This window comes from Carassius gibelio, chromosome B16 (genome assembly GCF_023724105.1).
Source record: "Carassius gibelio isolate Cgi1373 ecotype wild population from Czech Republic chromosome B16, carGib1.2-hapl.c, whole genome shotgun sequence".
Classification (NCBI taxonomy): domain Eukaryota; kingdom Metazoa; phylum Chordata; class Actinopteri; order Cypriniformes; family Cyprinidae; genus Carassius; species Carassius gibelio.
In genome coordinates, this window is record NC_068411.1 from 26,856,558 (window position 1) to 26,877,674 (window position 21,117).

General features: G+C 35.8%; 1 protein-coding gene across 2 annotated transcripts in view; it reads right to left on the minus strand.

Annotated features, from left to right (window-relative positions):
* The window catches only part of LOC127975139 (zinc finger protein ZFPM2-like), a 144,447-nt gene that overhangs the window by 79,345 nt on the left and 43,985 nt on the right, over window positions 1-21,117 (minus strand). For both annotated transcript variants that reach the window (XM_052578960.1, XM_052578961.1), the window contains one exon: window positions 15,131-15,232. In XM_052578960.1, coding sequence (XP_052434920.1) covers window positions 15,131-15,232 — 102 coding nt within the window. The remainder of the gene's footprint in view (window positions 1-15,130; window positions 15,233-21,117) is intronic.

Consider the following 21,117-nt stretch of genomic DNA (forward strand, 5'->3'; position numbering starts at 1 on the left):
AAAGATAAATATAATAGAACAAAGATACAAATGAAATAACAGGTAAGTCTTATAGTATTCAAGTACAGAAATTGAATATTTAAATGTTAAATAACACTGCACAGTCTTCACTGCATAAATTAAATCCAATAAATCTCTGTTAAAGCTACAAAAGTTATTTTTCTCTGTGTTTTTGTTGTTTGATTAACATTCATGACACAGAAAGTCTTCGGACGTTAAACTGCAGTGAACCAATATACTGTTACACATCCATTTGCTTTCTCACTTGTTTACCTCCACCTAAACCATAAGCAACTGTGTTTACAAGGATACTTGCAGTGACATGCATTTGACAATTTCGCACTTGTATGTAATTTCAGGCACAAATATAGATGCAGAAGTGAATGGAATTCAGTGTTCACATGCATCTGCGTGGCTCTCACCTTTTACACCAGACATGAGCGACGTGGTGCGACGCGACAAAATACTACAGTATAGAACCCATTAAAATCAGTGAAGCTGTCTACACTAGATGCGGCGTGGTGTGACACAACAAATCCCCTGTCGCCGCATTTTATTTATAACGAACTGACAAGTTTAAATGATTTGTAACTGGTCGCGTTTCGTCCAGTTGAGTGTAGATAGATTTAGCTGTTGCGGCGCGGGCCGTAACACATCCGGTGCAGACACAATGTCAAGAAAACCATCAGTATACTAAACATCACACATCCCGTTATTTGACTATCGCAGATGCGCACATTGCGATATTGATGCTGAAACTATATATCGTGCAGCCCTAGGGGTATTGTAATTTCAGTTTGGAGGATAAAGTTATACAAATATATTTTTCATTCATAAGATATAAACAATTTTGTCTAGAGAAAAAAAAAAGTTTTGGTATTTGGACTTTTGTCTAAAAACTTTATAGTTAATGACATTGTGATAACTAGCCCCGTTGTCCCTTACATGTAGAAGAAGCATTTGCTTTTTGTGCATTTTTGCAGCCCTGTGATTTCAGTGTTATTTTAGTATCATTGATAAAGCAATGCAGTTTTTAATTAGATTTTATGTTTTGGTAAATGCTGCTATTCAGTAAATTTGTTCTTTTATTTTTTACATTTATATTATATTATTTTTAAAATGTCTATATAGTTTTTTATCAATTTGATTTAATGGTTTTAGTTATTTCAGTCCTTCAAATTAAGTTTTTATGTCTTATATTTATGTATTTTTTAGTTTACAGTAATAATCCTGTGCTATGACAAATAAATTTTCTATATTACTCTGAGGCCATTAAACTGCATTAACAATTATAAAAATATCCTGTTTAAAGTATATCACATCGCACTGCATGTCAGCTTCCTAAAAGAGCTTTCTCTCAACTACACATTTATATTTAATGCTTTAAGGAATAAATGACCAACATGCACGCTACCTGGGAATCGAACCCATGACCTTCACATTGCTTTCACCACATTCTACCAGTTCAGAAACACGATTAGAAAACATGACTTTAGGTTAAAGCATCACCTAGCACGTTTTCACACAATTCCATGATCATCCAGCTGCTGTACATTTATAGATCACTTGTCAAAACGTGTAAAACAAGTTAGTGAACGACGCATTAAGGACAAGTTCAGACTGAGTGTGTGTGTGTGTGTGTGTCGGTGACAGGGGAAAGTAATCCTATACACAGGCTGCTATTGTGAAATGAGAAGCTAGCCTCCTCGGCTGGCAGAGAGCAGATGCACCTCTCTTCCCCTATCCTAATCTGGAAAGGACTTAAAGGAGTCTTATCTCCGGGCTCTCCTGCTTCATTTCATGCTTGATTTACTTTAATTTGTCTGATAGGGCACGAGGATTTGGAAATGGCCCATCTTTCGCTGGAAAATGTTCTGATTTTTCTCCGGCATTGTTATGTGGCAGTTTTTGACTCTGGTTTCTCTCTCTCCATCTTTCTCTGCTTCTATTTCTCTCTTTTTTTTCTCCCTCTCTCTCCCTCTGTCTGTCTTCCTGGAGAACAGATCTCGCTCCTGTGCAACATTCTGTTTGAGTGCATTTAGATTCAAGCTAACACAGCAGAAACGAAGTGTTTGTGTGTGTGTGATTTTACCAGCTCCAGTGTAGGTCTGTTTGCCTTTCAGATCGGCAGACAGCGGCGCCGGAGGAAAGAGGAGCAGCCGAGTGCTTCAAACCACAGAGATCTTGTGTTTAAGGTATAGAGGGTGAGACTCGCCCTCGTCTCACCCACAAGTGTGTGAGCTGATAAAGTCAGAGAAGAAGAGAGCTGCCGGCCCACACACGCCTGAACCTCCGCAGCTGAAGTTGCAGTCCTGGTACAGCTCTGTCTGTCTGAACCTCCGGCACTGTAATACCTAGAGGAATCTATCCAGTAGCATTTCAATGACAGCTGCTTGGCTGGCACAGGACCCCATGGATGCACACCATTTGAAATTTGCCATCTTTGCTCACAGGCGCTCAATTCGGCTGGCAGGCTGTTTTGAGCCAATCACCTGAGCTGTGAAAATGAAGTCATGACAAGTCCATTTCATGCTTTTAAGAGTCTTTTAAAAATAATAAAAATAATAATAATAATAATCAGGCACTGGTGCAACATTGATAACTGATCATTTAAAATCAGTCTGAATTTTGAAACTTAAAAACATGCAGATTTTTTGTCTTTTACAATTTCTCATAATATTAATTATGTTTATCATAGGGGTCAAATAAATATTTGTTTTTAAATTACAATAAAAATATAATAAACAATAATAAAATAATAAAATAAAATAACCAAATTATGTTAAATGCTTAGAGATAATACTCCTATGTTCATTTCTTGAAATTATTGTATTTATTCATTTTAATATTTAAATTATAAAAATATAAAAATAAAATATATTTGTGTGTGTGTCTACATATATAAGTTTATTTTAAATATATTATTTATTATACTTTTTTTAGGGGTTGACATTTGTGACATATTACTTAAAAAAAATGTTTTTTTATAAAATAAGAATGACATTATATCCTATTGTCAATATATCAAACTTCCAACCACTGCCAATGCAGAAAACACTCCCAAAAGATCAATATGGCATCTGTAGGAATTAACATAATTCTGATAAGAATATTGATACTAGGGATATGCCGGTATCAGATTTCCATGTTGCGATTAATTGCTAATGCTTTCATCACGATATGCAATATCATCACGTTACTGAAATTTTGTTTAGAAAAAGTGGTCAAAATACAGTATAACAGGTTTAATAACTTTTTCTTATAACAAAAACAAAAATAACTGAATATTTAAACACAAAGCAATACAGAATAAAAATATAAATTTAAACATTTCACAGAGTAAAGTGCAAAAGAACTATAAAGACCAATCAGTATCACTTTACAAGTTTAACCAGTAACGTTCAAAATAAGCAATATCTAAATTTTCTACAGAAGTTATAAATCTTTGTTAAAAAAATACAAGTCTTAGTTCATGTTAGCTCATTAAATAACACAGCTGCAAATTTGATTTTAACAACATGTTATTAAATATTGGAATACCTAAGATTAATGAATATTCAGAATAATTTTTCATTGGCGGTTTGTTAACTAATGAATTAACTAATGTTAACTAATGAAGCCCTAATGTAAAGTGTGAATGAACAATAAAGAATCAAAACACTTTCAAACAATATGAAGGGCATATTGTAATCCAGATTAAAATGTTTAAAAAAGTTTGAAAATAAATAGCCTATTAAGTCTTAATTTTGAAATATTTGGCACTGTGATGAACATCATAACAAATCCACAAATCTGAATGGCTATTTAAATCTAATTAAAATACATTTTAGAAAGTAGTACAGCTGCTTTATGTATGGGGTTTCCAGGGTAACGGCTGCATTTTCTGCAGTGTAGCGCCATCTGCTGTCAGAGAGTGAGTGTGCTTTCATTCAGCGCGTCTCACGCGTAAAACATAACTGAGAACTCCTTTAAATCTCTATACATTTTTCCTCTGTGCTAAACTCTACAAAAATCATTCAATAGATTTCACAATTGGAAGACTCTCTCCAACCACAAATCAATGCATCTCCAGTCAAGAACCTTTACAAAAGATGAGCTACCATGACAACACACTCATTCCCCAACTCCTCATTCTCCCCCTCTCTCCAAACTCTCTCTCTCTCTCACACACACACACATTCACGAAGACGATACGGAAAAGAGGACAGACATTGAAATTCTTGTCACAGGCTGAATTTATTTGACTCTGGCTCTGTGTGCGGTGATAAACAGAGTGATGATCCAGTCACACATCTTTATCCATGCTTTGCTTTAATTATAGCTGACTTGTTTGTTGAAAAGATGATTAATATGCCAATGAAAATTGCATAATTGAATACCACAACACACACACATACAAGAAACTATAAGTTTCATGTTAATTCTTTAGATCAAAATAACAACAACAGCAATAATAATAATAATAATAATAATAATAATAATAATAATAATAATAATAAATATATAAAAATTACTATTATTATTAGTTGTTATTTCTGAGATGATGTCATAAGGCTTTCTATGAATGGCCCGACTGTGCTGGTAGAAGTGGATTTGAAGGTTTGTGAAAGAATAGAGAATGTGGATTTCGGTTGTTCAACTCCTCCCCCAAATAAGGGGGCGTTTGCTTTGATATGGATGCCTCTCAGTGCCCACCCTCTGCTTGCCCTCCTTCTCTTGCTTTTATTCCGCCCATATTCCATGTAGCTGTCAACAGGTCTGCCTAAGCTTTGGATCGGACAATTCTGACTGCATGCACAAGTCATGCAGTTTCTAATTAACTTTAGATTTTATTTTATAATGCTTTCAAATGCACCTCGCCCAATCAGAATATAGAGTCATCTATTTTATAAATTAAATCAATCATAAAACCTAAATATAAAAATAATAATAAAACAATTGTAATAAATAAAGAAAAGATTGCTAGAAAAAGAATACATTACTGAATTAGGGACTGCTCATTTATCTATAAGAAACGTATTACTTCCAAGCACACAACCGTGGTCTATTTTCACATCTGAACGGTGAAATAGAAACATCTTATTTTGATAATAAAGAGTGCAGCATTATTCTAGCCTGTTCACCACATCAGTTCATGTTCCGATTGATTCCATTGCTAACAAGCATGAAGTCATTGCTCTTAAACCTCTTAACATCTCGGATCAGTGGAGAAATTTGCATTTGGACACTTTAAGACTTCGAGTGACGACTTCGAGCTAATCTCTGCTTGAGTATATCATCAGCACAAGAATCAGCCACTGTTTGTGCAGCAGTAAAATAACAAATCTTAGCTCCTCCCTCTCAAGTTAACACAAAACCGAGCCCCGCCCACAAATGGGCATTCATGCATCGGGTTGTTGTATTAGTTCAGTTGCCAAACATCACCGGAAATCACATCCACATTATTTACTCCTTTTAAATACATTGATTCTTCGACCAACCTCGTCTACATAACCCGGCTCATTCAGTACCAAATTCTACTGTACCGCATTGTCACGACAATCTGATTTCGCACAATACCACTTATCTGTGCAAGACTAGCAGAGAAAGCCTGAGGTAAGGTGGCTGAGAGCAGCGAACGAGACACCCTCGCTCGGAAAATGAGCGGCAGCCAGGCATGTCAAAATTTCTTGATTACATGGGAAATAAACAACTCCGACTGAAAGCCTCCGCTCAAACTTGGTGCTTTGCATACATTAAATTTCAGTCTGTCTATAAGTCGCCTTAAAACGCTTAGGTATCAGCTCTGACAACGTTCCCTCACGAGTTCGTCTGCGCTGTTATCAGACCTCTCAAATGGATCTCCAGCTCCAGTGACAAAAGCCAGACGGAGCTCTCCTAAAGGATACATCTTTTTATCCACACGCTTCCTCGGCAATCCACATGTGTGAGCGCCGCTGCGGCCCGAGCAGGAGTTTACCAATCTTCGCTTTCCAAGACTCTCTCTCTCACTCCCTCTCTCTCCTTCTTTCCTCTCTGTGTTAAAGGCTTGAGGGGTTCAATCAATGCTGCTTTGATCTCGGCTGGAACTATAATTATTTAACATTGTTACAAGGATTTCTCTAATCCATTCTACCATTAAATCCCTTTTAGACCCTCATCTTCAGGAGCCTAATCTGCATCTGGGCCCCCCTCCCTCCCCTCGGACGGCACCGTGACTTAACAGAGTTCGGTGAATAATTAGAGGAACAGATACAAACGCCGAAAGAAAGATGAGGAACTTTGCCAGTTGCTGGACACGTGCAGGTGTCAGTCAACGAACGCTGATTAACAGTTTGTATGCAAGATTTTTTTTGTGTGTGGGTATGGTGGGATGTTTATCTGAAAGACCAGCATTAAAGCATGTAATTCAAAAGCTGTCAACAAGCAGACAATGGAGTGCAGGTTTGCAGCTATTTCAATGTTTAATTCCTGGATTCTAGGTCATTGCTAAATATGCTGCCATGCACAGACTGATTCGAACAGTCAATGTGTTAAAGGAGCAAACCCTTTGACGTTTGCAACGGTGTTAATCATTAAGGGGTTAATTCATCCAAAAATTACAATTCTGGTATCATTTACTAACCCTGAAGTAATTCCAATCCCACTGTGACCACAGACTGACAAGTTCCATAAAGCTTCACAAAAATGCAGCACAAAAGTCCAATAAAAGCAGTTGTACATCACATTCTGGTTTTCTAATGCCTTATGATACCTTCTTTTTTTGTTTGTTATGAAAATAGACCCATCTGCATCAGCTCATGTCTATTTTTTGTTTGCACACTTTCAGTTAAATTATCTAAAAATATACATTTTCCAGCAAAGACATCTAAAAATCCTTTAAACGACACATTAATTTGAGATGCAACACTGCTTGATATGAATATCCAGAATAAAAGTTTTTTATTTTTTTTATTTACTCGACCATCCAATTTTACCCTCAAGTCATTCCAAACCCCTATGACTTTGTTTCTTCTGTAGATATAAAGAAAATATTTTGAAGTATGTTGGTAAAACCAACAGTTTCATTTGGTGTTGACTTCCATTCCATCCAAAATCATTGGGAACCAAAATTATCTAGTTAACAACATTCTTCCCAAAAAAAAAAAAAAAAAAAAGGAGAAGCAAGTAAGTCAAACAGGTTTTTTTTTAATGAAGGTGAGTAAATTAACAGAATTTTAATTTGCAAAAAAACAAACAAACAAAAAAAAAAACGTTAAACACAAGCCATACAGTCTACTTCTACATTATTTCTGGTAGCTTTTTTTGGCATTTTTGTAGCCTCATTTGCTTTCATTTGATCCGAAAAGCATAAACACCCCCTTTTGTGTTTCCAAGAAAAAAACAAAACATCATGCTGGTTTGGAACGACATGAGTAAATGATGACAGAATATTTATTTTTGGGTGAACTATTCCTTTAAGACCTTCATCCATCTTTTCGCTGCGTATTTTCAGATCTGCACAGAAATGTAAGGCGGTTAGCACTGAACCCATAACTGCCATCTGTTTGTTTTGGGCTGGGAAGAACAAAAAAAGACACGTTGATAATTGTGACGCATGTTGAAAAAACACCCAATGGCCTTTTCAAATATTTGTGCCGCTGTGTTTTGCGCCGATATAAATAGCAGCACAGAAAACGCAAACATTTGTCGAGGCACCTGCCATGCTATCATGACCATCTGCTCCACAAATTCATTTAGCATGACATATGTGCATTAAAGCTGAAGCGGCTATTGTTTGGTGCGGGTGAGGGGGTCCGGTCAAGGGCGGACAGTGTCAGCTACACGTACAGGTGGGCTGAGAGGAGAAAACAGGGAATCTATATACGCTTCCTAACTGTGAGGTGGAGATGTTGGATACCCGCTCCTGTCTGTCTTCAAGGCTTCTTCAGCAGAACCTGCCAGTGTTCGCATCATGGCCTGGGTCCAGTTGGCGCACACAGACGAAACCGACTGTGTCCGACAGGTGCTGCTGCGCTTAGAGAGCCGCCCATGAGGAGGCGTGTCAGTCCTCAAGGTGATTGGATCTAGCCGAGGGTTACTCAATGCTCATTGGACGATCAAGATTCTCCATTCATCATCATCTCCTCATGCATTCTCAGAATATACACTATTTAATATAAAAAAGTAAATAATTTCCTTTTGTGCAATAGCTTAAATACAATTTTTAGATGAATTAAAATATAAATAAAAAATATAATTTAAACAAACCTGGCCACATAAGTGGATAACATAGGATAACTAACATAACATGACGACATGACATGACATATAACATAACATAACATGACATAGCATAGCATAGCATAGCATAACTTGACATGAAATGATTTGACATGACATGATAACATAACATAACATAACATAACATAACATGACATGACATAACTAAATTTTAAACAAACCTGGCCACAGGCCACAAGTGGATAACATGAGATAACTAAAATAACATGACGACATGACATGACATATAACATAGCATAGCATAGCATAACATAACTTAACATGACATGACATGATAACATAATATAACACAACACAACACAACACAACACAACACAACACAACACAACACAACATAACATAACATAACATAACATAACATAACATAACATAACATAACATAACATAACATGACATAACATGACATGACATATAACATAACATAGCACATAGCGCATTACATATCAGAATATAAAAATACACACACACACACGTCTCTCCTTTTATACTGTCTCTCTTTTAGTTTATATAAATAAATTATAAATTAATTTGACTATATAAATGGACCTTTCTATAAATACATCAATTATATATACACTACGAGTCAAAAGTTTATTGCTTTTTAAAAAAACATCTTCTCCCCAAGCCTGCAATTATTTGATCCAAAATGTATATAATAGAAGAGAGACCAAAATCTTGTTTCCCTCAGTGTAACTCCTTTAAGTTCGAGTTAAAGGCTTCCATTTAAGGGCAGACATAGTGATAAGTACAAAAAAAAAAACGAAGTTCATTAATCCATAAAAGCTTCCTTCCCTTTCTGTTCCTGCACATGCACTTTCTTTATGCCTTGAGGAGCGTGTCAAGATATGCATCAAAGACGTCCATGATAATTAACAAAATAGCTGTACAGGCTATTACCACTAATATACAGAAGCCCATGACGAAAGAGAATGAAGGAGACGAAGGAGCAGATAACAGAGCACTGCCTTTATGAGCTGAGAGTGGATGTTCCTTTAATCAGAACATGCTTACGGACTAGAAGGAAGCTCGAAGTGAACTTTTGTGGAACTCAAGTGCTTATGGAGGTCAAATTATTTTGTGCCAAGAACTGCCATAATGTAGATTTTTGTGTTCATTTTTCAGCCTCTCTCTGACCATTTTGATCCATCCAAGTGTCTTGATTTTTTGGATCTGTTCTCTGCTGGTTGTATCATTACTGTAGAAGGTGGTGAACACTGTCTTTGTGTTCTGAATTAGGCAATGAATCTTACACTCAACTAAGCTGTTCACAAATGTGTCTGGTTCAGACTCAAAGCACCGACTCGTTCAGTAGGTTCAAACAATTGAAAACAGTCACACGCTTTAAAAAGAAGAAATGAAAAATCAGTGCATGGGCAAGAATGAGAATCAATCCTTCAACTAAAACATGAATTCACAAACATGCTACTTAGTTAGCTTCGCTCATTTGTAATCAGTTTTATGCAACACAAAATGATTGTAATTATATTAACGTTTCATGTTTTACACCACCTCTAATGTGCAAGGAACATGGTACACAGACAAGATCACAAACAAAGTTTGGCCAATCTTGTACCAGGGTTATTATACTGTAGATAAAACAAGGTTTAACTGAAATGAAATAAATATAAAAACCTCAAACTTTTATTTCAGCTAGCTGCAAAAGCAACATTTCAAAATTTTCACTTACTGTAACTTGATGCACTAAAATAACCAAAAATAAAATAACATAGAGAGAGAGATCGAGCGAGCGAGATAGATAGATAGATAGATAGATAGATAGATAGATAGATAGATAGATAGATAGATAGATAGATAGATAGATAGATAGATAGATAGATAGATAGATAGATAGATAGATAGATAGATAGATAGATAGATAGATAGATAGATAGATAGATAGATAGAATAAAATAACATGTCAGGTACATGGTTACAGTTAAATAAAAACATTTTTTTTTACTTGAAATAAATGTTAACTGAAATAAATGATAGCTAAATATAAACTAAAATTAAATATATATTAAAATATATATATATATATATATATAAATATATATATATATATATATATATAAATATATATATATATATATATATATATATATATATATATATATAAATATATATATATATATATATATATATATAAATATAACTACAACTAAAACTGAAATATAATTATGAAAAACTCTATATACTGTACATATTTAAAAAAAAAAAAAAAAAAAAATGAAAATGACGAGAAAAAAAAATAAAGTAAAAAATACATAAATTCTAAATTTGTAAAAAACTATTACAGTATCTCACTGATACTAAAATGACCCTGGCCAGGTACCACATACACCACCACTGATTTGTGACCTCTTTAACATTGAAGCTTGTGAACTTCTGCCATTTTTACACCTAAAGCAAACCTTGGAATTGGTTTTAAAAGATTCTTAAAGCAGGAGCAACCTGTGCGAGTCTTTTCATTAAGATACTGTCCTTCTTTTGATGTACTCGCCGAACAATTAAGAATTATCTGTTTCCGATCGTAATCATGCATTTTAACTTAAGCCGGCTAATAACAAAGACTCCAGATTACAACATAAAAAAGGAGAAAAAAATAAAATAAATAAACTGCTAACAAGGTAGTCTCTTAATAAATTTGCTTTTAATCGCTTCGAACAGGAAGTCATGTCACTTGAGATGTTCATATTTGATGGCGTGATTCCCATCTTTATTTAAATTATAACAGGCCCATCTGACTTTTCCAACACAATGGGAGGAATGAAAGAGGGAAATGGCCTTTCAGAAGAAGACATGACTTGAAAGTGAATGCGGTTATTACGTGTGGAGATTAATGTCCACTGTACAGCTTCCCGAGACACTGTTATGCAGCTGCGTGAGCGATGTCATATCCTGTATTCTGAGAGGCTTGTTTCCTGTTGGGCGATTTCCTCATTTGCATTCTATTTTGCCAGAAATCCACATTCCTGCCGGAGTTTGACAGTAATGTCTCTGTGAGGAGCGAATGGGGCATGTAGAATAGATCGTATCTGTGTAATGTAACAAGATTATCAGCAGCATTAGCAACCGTCGGCGCTATCAGAGAGATCGTGGTGGGAGGTAAATATGGAATTCAGCAGTGAGATGAATCTGACAAACTAGATTAAAAGGGATAGTTCAGGCAAAAATGAAAATTCTGTCATTATCTACTCACCCTTATGTGGCTCCAATGAGATTTGAGAGCTGGAGGCAAGATTTTCAGTGAATAACGTCTTAAATGTCAGTCTGATGCTAATACAAAGCTACCCTCTGACTTCAGAGGACTTGGAATATAGTACATGAATCATATGGACTACTTTCACGTTTTTTTTTATGGTGGTTTTTAACTGTCAGGATTCTGACTGACAGTATAAATCTACTTTTGTAACTTGGATATTCAGAAAATGACACCATCTGTTACACAACGCAATTCACTTTTTTTGGTGCAACGACTATTGTGATGTTGGCACTAAAAATCACTAAAAATTACAATAAATTGTAGCAAATGTAAAATTATATAAAGGAATTCAGACATCACAACGTTATAGTTCATAGAGTGAATAATGGATTTATTAATTTTACTCATGACTCTACTGAGGATACGTTTTTAATTTCATTTATTTTTTATAAATCAATTGATTAATTTGTTTTGATTTTATTGTATTTAAAAGTGTTATTAAATAATCAGTGTTTTTAAAAGATACATTTTATGACAAAAGTTAAAAATAAATAAATGTAAAAATAGAGAAAAAATTAGCTTGCACACTGAAAAATGCTATAGATGGTGATAAATAATAATAAAAAATGTCTAATTGTAATTAGATAATAACTGTAAATGTACAGTATCATGCATCAGTAAATTAACCGAAACTATAAAACCAATTTCTCAACTGATTTCAGACTAGCTAGCAGTGTTTGCCAAGGCATGTGTGCTTATACCTCGAACACAATATATTGAACTTCAGTATGTAACGCGCCTGGCTTCATTAATGCTCCAAACCTGAGTGACACCAGAAATCATGCAGCTTTTTGAAGTTTCTTTTTCTAAGAGATCAGATTTACAATTTTCACCTAGCAGGCGATAAAACAGGTGAAAAGAATCCCACCGACTAACACTCGTGACATATCTAGAGACCATCAGAAATTGCTAAATTCTAGCGTTGTTATGGTACTGTACGTTTCTTTGTGTGATACTTTCACAGATGAGCGACACAACCAACAGAAATCATTCATTCAAAACAAATAGGGAGGGTTTTGTCTCTCTCTCAGCATTGCAGGGTAGATGATCAGAGAGACATTGGGCTGCTTAGCCCCCCCTCCACATTTTTTTTTTTTTTAAAGCAGGAGTTTAAAGCTCAGCATTTTCTTCCGGAAAGCCTTAACTGGTCTATGATGCCTCTTTTTGTATGCGCTTGCCCCCATCGTTGTGCGACTGACCCCCTCAGCCCTGCTGGCTGCCTGATCACAGGGACCGTTTATTACCATCGTCCCTACCGCTCTTATCTTACGCCGCCAATGCTCATTTCCTTTCCAGATTGAAATGCAAATGTGAAATTTAATGATAAATGCATTATCTGATAGGTGCTGATAACTCTGATTTGCTGTCAGTATAAAAAACACACCCCAGGGGGCTGACCGGTGCCAACTTGCCAAAATCCACTTTCTTATAAATGTACGTACCTGCAATAAATTCTGGAGGTCATATGCATTAAAAGGGGAATCATATTTTGTGTATTCTGCGATGTGATGCCACGGCTGAACAGTAATTGCTGCCGTTGCTATCTTGTTGGATGTATTATCCATCACTTTGATGAAGTGACTTTTAAGAAGTGCAAAAAGACAGATAAAACAGATTTTTTTTTTCTACCGAGAGACGACGAGGGGAAAATCTGCATGGTAAGGCGAGATTCTTGGAAAAGAAAAGATATCTGTTTTTACGTCTGTTATGTGCTTTCAACTGAAGCTTAAAGAGATGGTTTATCCAGAAAATGAAAATTCTGTCATCGTTTTCTCACCCTCGTGTCATTCCAAACCTGTATGGCCTCCTTTCTTTTGTTGAACATAAAAGGAGAACACTGACAGAACATCCATGCTGCTCTTTTCCATGTAATGAAAGTATATTGTGCATATAGTACATACGACTAATGTGGTATATTTCAAGTTTTCGAATGTTATCTGAAGTGAATTTTATGTAGTCGTTTTAGTAAAAAGTCATTTACCATTTACCCATTTACACAAAAAGTCTCCAATGCAGCTCTCAAATGGCAAATAAACTTGATAAAATATAACAAATAACACATGAGTAATATGGACCATTTTACAGTGTTTTGTAGTGATCTAGTGTCCTTTTTTAAAGTTTAATGACACCTAGTTACTGTATGCTTTTATTGTACAAAAAAAAGAAAAAGAAAACTCTAATTATTGTCAGATGCAAAACACATTAGAATACAGATTATATAATAATGTACTCATTTCATAAAATATATTAGCAGTTGCATCATTCACTTCCAACCGTTGAATACCGAGTAGTTAGCATGCTAAAAATGCGAGCACACAAAGGGTAGTAAATGCTGTTATGCACCATTTCGCCTCTTTCCTTAGTAACACGGTCACTGTTTTTTATGTTAATACAATGAGACTGTGATCAAAAGCAGATCACCACATCACAATTCAACATAAATTAGAAAAAATACACTCTTCGTAATTCAAGAGCTCATTAAGAAACAGCCGAGAGTTTTACCTCTGTCGGGTGGCCTTGTCAAGGATATCTTTAGATGTCCTGCCATTGAGCGTCTGAAATCCCCTGATCCCAGATGGATTCATTTAAAACGTGTCATAATGAGCCGCTTACAAGTGATTACTGGCCGCTAGCTAATGGGCTAAACGGTTAAAGGAGGGCCAGGAATGATCGTGTGCTGGATTGGACCTTCAGGACTGAGTATCATATCAGAGGGGCACTGCGCACAAGTTTTCCTCTCTAATATTTCTGAAAGCTTTTGTGGTGCAGAAAGACTCTAGGTAATGAAAACTAACCCAAGAAGGGCTATGGACCAGTTCACTGGGGTTAAAAACTTAAAAACAAGCTACTTGTTGAATAATTTAGTTTCATACTTGTGACTTTATTTATACACTCTCAATAATAAAGGTTCTTTAATGGCATTGATGGTATCATTTAACATCCATGGAACCTCTTCAACTCACAAAAGGTCCTTTATATTATTCAAATGTTCTTCACATTAAGAAAAGCGGTGCTTCTATAGCATCAATTCCAAACTTTTGGACAATTTATTTTAATAGTGTACTTCTGATTTAAATTCTTGTTCACATGCATTTTCACAATTGAGATGAAAATTGAACAAGATGATCTGGTAGTTGCCAAAGTAACATTTCCTATTTTAATTTAGTTTAACTTGATGTATTAAAATAATTAAATATTAATATATAATATAATTATTTATTACTATATAGACAAAAAAAATTATATATATTTTTTAAACATTAATTTAAATTAAAATGAATATGAAAAATAATAAAATGAACTATATCAAGATATTAAAAATTTATTATTATAGTATTTTAGTGATATATAAATTATCTCTGGTAAAGAGTTCAACTATTCAACATTTGGGAGAATACTAGCATACAGATTACCTCAAAGTCAACCAATTTGGACTAAAAGTCCATCAGGTCTTTTGATTTGGAAGTTGCTATTGCCAATGCCACAAATGATCTTTCTGTTCCATCACTATCAGCTTGAAAAGGGCTTCCATACAGAAGGAAATAAGTCAACATATTGTTAAATAACAAACACTGTGTGAACATGATCAGATGATGCACTTACGTGGACCGTCCCATTCCTCTGGCTCCAGAGGGGGGTGTCTGGTCTTCTCACTGTCTGTTTCCATCTCTGTCTCTCCTGTTTCTCTGTTGCCATTCTCTTCCCCTACAAACACAATAAATAAATAATTTATTTGTGATTGTACATTTAACAGAAGCTGTAACGTGTTGTCTACACTTTATATTGACACTTGGTACTTCATTCATTTCCATTTGTTTTCATAGATAGATAGATAGATGATCATTTTGTCCCACAAAGCACATGGAGTCACAGTCTGAGTACAGATACTTTGTGGCAGTGTCTCTGTGACCCTCTAACGCGGCGGAACGGCCTTCACCATGGTCCTCAACACACACTGGTCCATCCGGATGGGTTAATCTAAAGATCAAATTCTCTCGCCACGGTGTGTTTAAGCCAGTTAAGACGTGGTTCACTTCAAAGGCAGGCAGTAAACATGGCCAAAAGGATCGCAGCTTCTTGCTTGCCTCTGCACACCCGGGCGAGAGGAGAGGGCCACGCTGCCCTACTTACTGCACATGAGGTCATTCTGACCTATTTTTCCTGAATCCAAGTTCCTGCTAGGGCTCAGCTTTTTTTTATCCATTCTGTCCTCCTCACTCTCCTGCTAAAAAGTGCCTCCCTATTTGTATTGTCAGGTCTTGAGAAGCTCCTTAGCATACTCATTGAGCATTACCATAAGGATAACAAAAGGCAATATCAACAGTTCCTTTCCAGTGTAGCGAGTTTGGGAAGGCAGCGAGATAACATTAAAGGCTCTACCTTGATCTCCGGCGAACATGTTAAGCCCTGTAACGAAACGTCTCGGAACTGTTTAATTACTGCTCAGGAAATGAAGCTACAAGATGATTCGTTAATTAAGCAGTGATTAAGGATTTTCTGCCTTCTATCTAACACGTTTGCAATGCATTTTAAACACAATCGCCCAGGCAACCTCGCAGGGAACAAGTGTCACAGCCGCTTGATGAAGTTTCTTTCAGGAACATGGAGGAACATTAAAAAAACTAGATCAGAAGGAGAAAGGCACTATTCAAATTATTTTTAAAACACATAAAAAGTATATTCTTTCTATCTAAAACTATCTTTAATGGATGGAAGTACTAATTTAGATACAGCCTTTAATTCAATATTTATGTGTGCTGGATGTTTTTATGTTAATTAGAGGATTGAATCATTAGCTTAGCAACAAGCTAATGCCTATAATGCAATTGGAATTAACTTTGAGCTTGCCAAGACTTTTGTGTGACGTGTGTGAGTGACCGTTGAATAAATAGCTGCTTGTGAAAAGCGTTTCAAATCAGTCACTTCTGACAATTAGGCTGCTGCTTAGGAAGGTAGCTGTCTTTGTAGAGTCAGTTCGCTAGGGTTCGAAACAGAGGTGGGACAGACGTAAGGTTAACAGCCCTTCTGCTCACTGATTTAAAAAAGAAAAAGAGTAAGAGGTTGATCTGGGCGCCAAGATGTTGTTTGCATGCGTGCGTTCAACCATGCATGCATATGTCAGACATTAAGATAGAGTTAGTGAGAAATCAGCCAGTCAGATCGCAGCTCCTCTGTTCTGTCTAATGGCAGTGACATGCATGCGGGTCAATAAGCTTATAGGCGATTTACACAAACAGCTCCTGCAGCAAGGTAGACACAAAGTCATATTGGCTTTTCTCTTCCTCTCAGCATTGTTCTACCAAGGAAGCCCTTGAAAATGTCAATCTGGTGAGGGTGATTTTAAGGAGATCTGAGCTTTCTAATCCCTACAAACTGAGAGAGACTACCAGAAAGATCAAATAGACAAATACTATAGATTGTGAATGACCACACATGCACAGACGTCCCCAAAAAGATTCACCTATAAACACAATATATGTGCAGATAAAAAAATAAAGTAAAAAAAAAAAAAACATTCAGTATGCAAAAGATAAAATAAATAAATAAAATTATATATATATATATATATATATATATATATATATATATATATATATATATATATATATATATATATATATATATATATCGTATTTTAATGGAACAACAATGTGGCTAAAATAATAGACTAAATATAATAAATATTGTTTATTGCTCCCACTGAAAATAACTATTTCAACAATCATATCCCTGCATATACTATTTTGCACCAAATATATGGTATGTTTTTTTTTTGTTCATCATTTTGACACGCTACCATGGTAATTGTTTTTTACTGTAATATTTTATATATTTTTTCACCCACCTATTAATAATAATAATAATAATAATAATAAGCATTACATCAAATTTGCAGTACACATTAATTTAAATAAATGATTAAAAGTATCTGATGATATTAATCTAAACCACCACAGTACTTTTTGTTGTAAAGGTTTTGGGTATCCATTTATCAAGTGTACAACAAATATTTTTCATTAAAGCTGAATGTGTATGTTGTTAGCAATTTACCCATTTCTGTCCGCTCTGTGTGCACTGTATGTGAAAAGACTTTCTTAGTGTGAGCAAAAGGAATAAAACGGCTCTAGCTATTACATGACCAAAATTGCCTCGTTGAATTGTTTTCTAATAATGGGAACTTTTGAATTATGTATCCTGTGTGTTTTGAAGATAAAGTGCTAATTTTGTTATGCTTGGTGATGGGTGGCCACTTAGGAAGCCAATATTTTCCCTCCATTTAAAGCAGTGGTAATTGAGGACTTTATAAAGTGAACTGCTGTTAAATAAACAGATTTCCCTGTAAAAACTAGAGACAGCTGTACAACAAATACTCAAACAAAGTCCGCAGTTTCGCTTTTCCACACGATAATCTGCAGAGGCATGCAGCTCTCGGAAGCTGATTACAAAAAAATTCAAATGCCTCCAGTACGGACAAGAAAAAAGGAAAATAACCCAGCAAAAAAAATCCCACCCAGCACCCCGGTGGAGTCTGTGATTAGTGGAAGGCCTCGGCACTATCTCTTTAAAGGCCCATAAATTCCCCATCATTACAGGAACTGGCTGTGCTCTCTTCTGGCTGCTGCTGGCCTGCGTTATCTCTCCATGCGATGCCGTCTGGAGTATGTAGATCTGGCCTGGCTAGATTGTCATACTTAACAAACATTAATGAATGATTTCCTGCACAGAGTCAAACAGGGCTAAAGGGATGTGTCTTTCATTTTATCGCTGCGCAAATGAGCATTTTCCCATATTCTCCTCGCTTTACCATCAGTGGCGGGAGAAATGTATTGAATAGATCTTTCTGCAGCTGAAGATCCCGATTAGCGAGGAATCGGCACAAAGAAGAGCGTGATTAATTCTACTGCGCACTGTTTTCTGGCCGCCTGAATTCAAAGGATTTGTTCGGAAGTGGCACCTTGCTACGGGCTAAAACGACTCATAATTATTCAAGTCTTTCTCGGCTGTGATACGATCAGAGCAGAATGGAATCTCAATGCTGTCATTAAGATCAATTAATTCATATTGAACATGTTTATTCTGCAGCTTTCTTGAGATTTCTTGAAGCCAGCATTCTCTATCGGTTTAAAAAAGCAGACCAACTCAGCAGCTCCCAAAAAGAAACATTTACAAGAATGGAAAAACACGGAAGCAAGGTCGAATTTCACAATTTCTGTAAAACTAAAAAAAAAAAAAATATATATATATATATATATATATATATATATATATATATATATATATATATATATATATATATATATATATATATATATATATAACACCAGCATTCTCACAATTATAGCAGCGAGTGTGACAGCGGTCTTGTAAATTTCAGTTTGAAACTTGTTCACAAGCGCGGCGCCCATAAATGTGAAATTGACCGTGAAAAGGAAGTTGTTTGGAGGGGGGCTGCTTCAGCTGTCAAGGAGACAACAAGGTTGTCTCTCTGGACTATCAGGGGTGCTTTCTTCCCGCTTTATTTCCCTCCATCTTCCATTTCAAATAAGGAGGTCCATCTTTTTCCGACAGGCCTCAGGTTTCATGTTTATTCACGTTTGTGTGCTAGACTCACTTTATTCATTGGCAGGGACTTCATTTCACAGTGCGCTCTGCTGTTTCGAAACCATTTCGTATGAAGCCATTGACGGAAGCGTCTCAATCATTTCATGGTACATGAGTGCGCAACGATGCCACTGAAGCCGAGACCCTCTCCAAACAGTTTAGGGTCGGCATAGAGAGGAACCCCTCTGCTGTTTCAGGGTATTTGGTTCCACAGAGGCTGCTGGGAATTGGATTGAGTGATGTGCAAAGAGTCGACGCTTCAAAAAGATTTACTGATCATAATGCATGATGTGTTTTTGTGTGTGGTTTTTCACAGTGTTATGAATGATGTCATCAGAGTGTATAGTGTACAGATATTGGTGCTGGACATTGAACATTCAAGCTGCGGTGTGCTGAAGAGTCATAGATACTGTAAGTACATATATTCAAGGAAATAAAGATATACAGAAATAAAATGAATAGTTCTTGAATATATCAAGGCACACACAGAACATTGTGGAGACATACAGGACAGCGCAACAAGTGCAATCCGATTACTGAACAAATGACTATTATGAGCCACTTCTTTACAGCGAATCAAATACTTATGAATAAAGAAACAATTATAACACGGTTTGATTTAAAAAACACAGAAATGTATGTATAAAGTATAATAAACTGCTAATGCAGAAGGAACATCGATTACTGAAAAAATGCAGTGTGCAGTAATTATATAGTGAATTAAACACGTACAGTAAGAATAAAAACACAGGTTCTTATCCAGTTAGATTAAATAAAATAAAGACAATAATATACTTTTATGATGTACTGTAATGCTGCTTGATTGTGCAATACACTGCAAAAGGAACATCATAAAACTTACAGTACAGAGCAACAAGTGTAATCAGATTACTAAAAATTAGATCACTTGTTCAATAAAAATAAAGAAAACATAATACTTTCATTACATGTCTGTTCTTGTTGCACACTCTAAAAAATAAAGGTGCCTCAGAAGGTTCTTCAAGCGATGCCATAGAAGAACCATTTTTGGTTCCACAATAAACCATTCAGTCAAAGGTTCTTTAAAAAACCATCTCTTTTATACCTTTTTGTAATCTGAAGAACCTTCTTTTGCACAAAGAACTGTTCTTCTATGGCATCGTGAAGCACCTTTATTTTTAAGAGTGTAGAAACATACAGTGTGACCAGTAGGGGTGCTCCGATCACGATCGGCCGATCGTTAATGCGCATCTCGTCAGTAAAGCCGGTTCTCTAATCAGCGGTTAATTCCATCAGGTGCGTGATTTCACATAGAGCAGCTATTACTACACAGAGCCGTTGTTAATAGAGAAGATGCGCAAATCCACTTCATTTTCAGCGTTTTTTGGCGCATCTTCTCAGTTAACAACGGCTCTGTGTAGTAACAGCTGCTCTATGTGAAATCACGCACCTGATGGAATTAACCGCTGATTAGAAAACCGGCTTTACTGACGAGATGCGCATTAACGATCGGCCGATCGTGATCGGAGCACCTCTAGTGACCAGTGTTATCCAATTCCAAGTGAATGATTCTTTTGAACCGATTCTTTTTAGTGAATCAATGATTACAAATCAGTGGAAGTCAACAGACTTGTGAGGTCTTTTTAAGGTTTTTTTTTTTTCCTCAAAAGAATTGTTAATGAAAACTTTAAAGGGTCCTAAAAAAAAAAAAAAAAAAAAAAACTTTATGATAAGGTGATGAGCTGAGCATGTCTGGATCTTCAGCCCATGTGGGAATCGTGAGGCATTTACCAATTCTGATTACTTTTAACCATTCTGGTTAATTCCATTTCAAACCATGAGCTTTAAGGAGCAACAGATTCAGACTCAAGCAAATGGGTGAGACTTTGTTGGCATCCAACAAGCTGACCTCTGTGAATTTAAGCTTCTTTGCTCCTTCACCGTCATCCGATCAAAGTTAATAAGGGCTTGGTGAGTTAATGAAGACGGGCGATTCCTCTTTTTGTTCA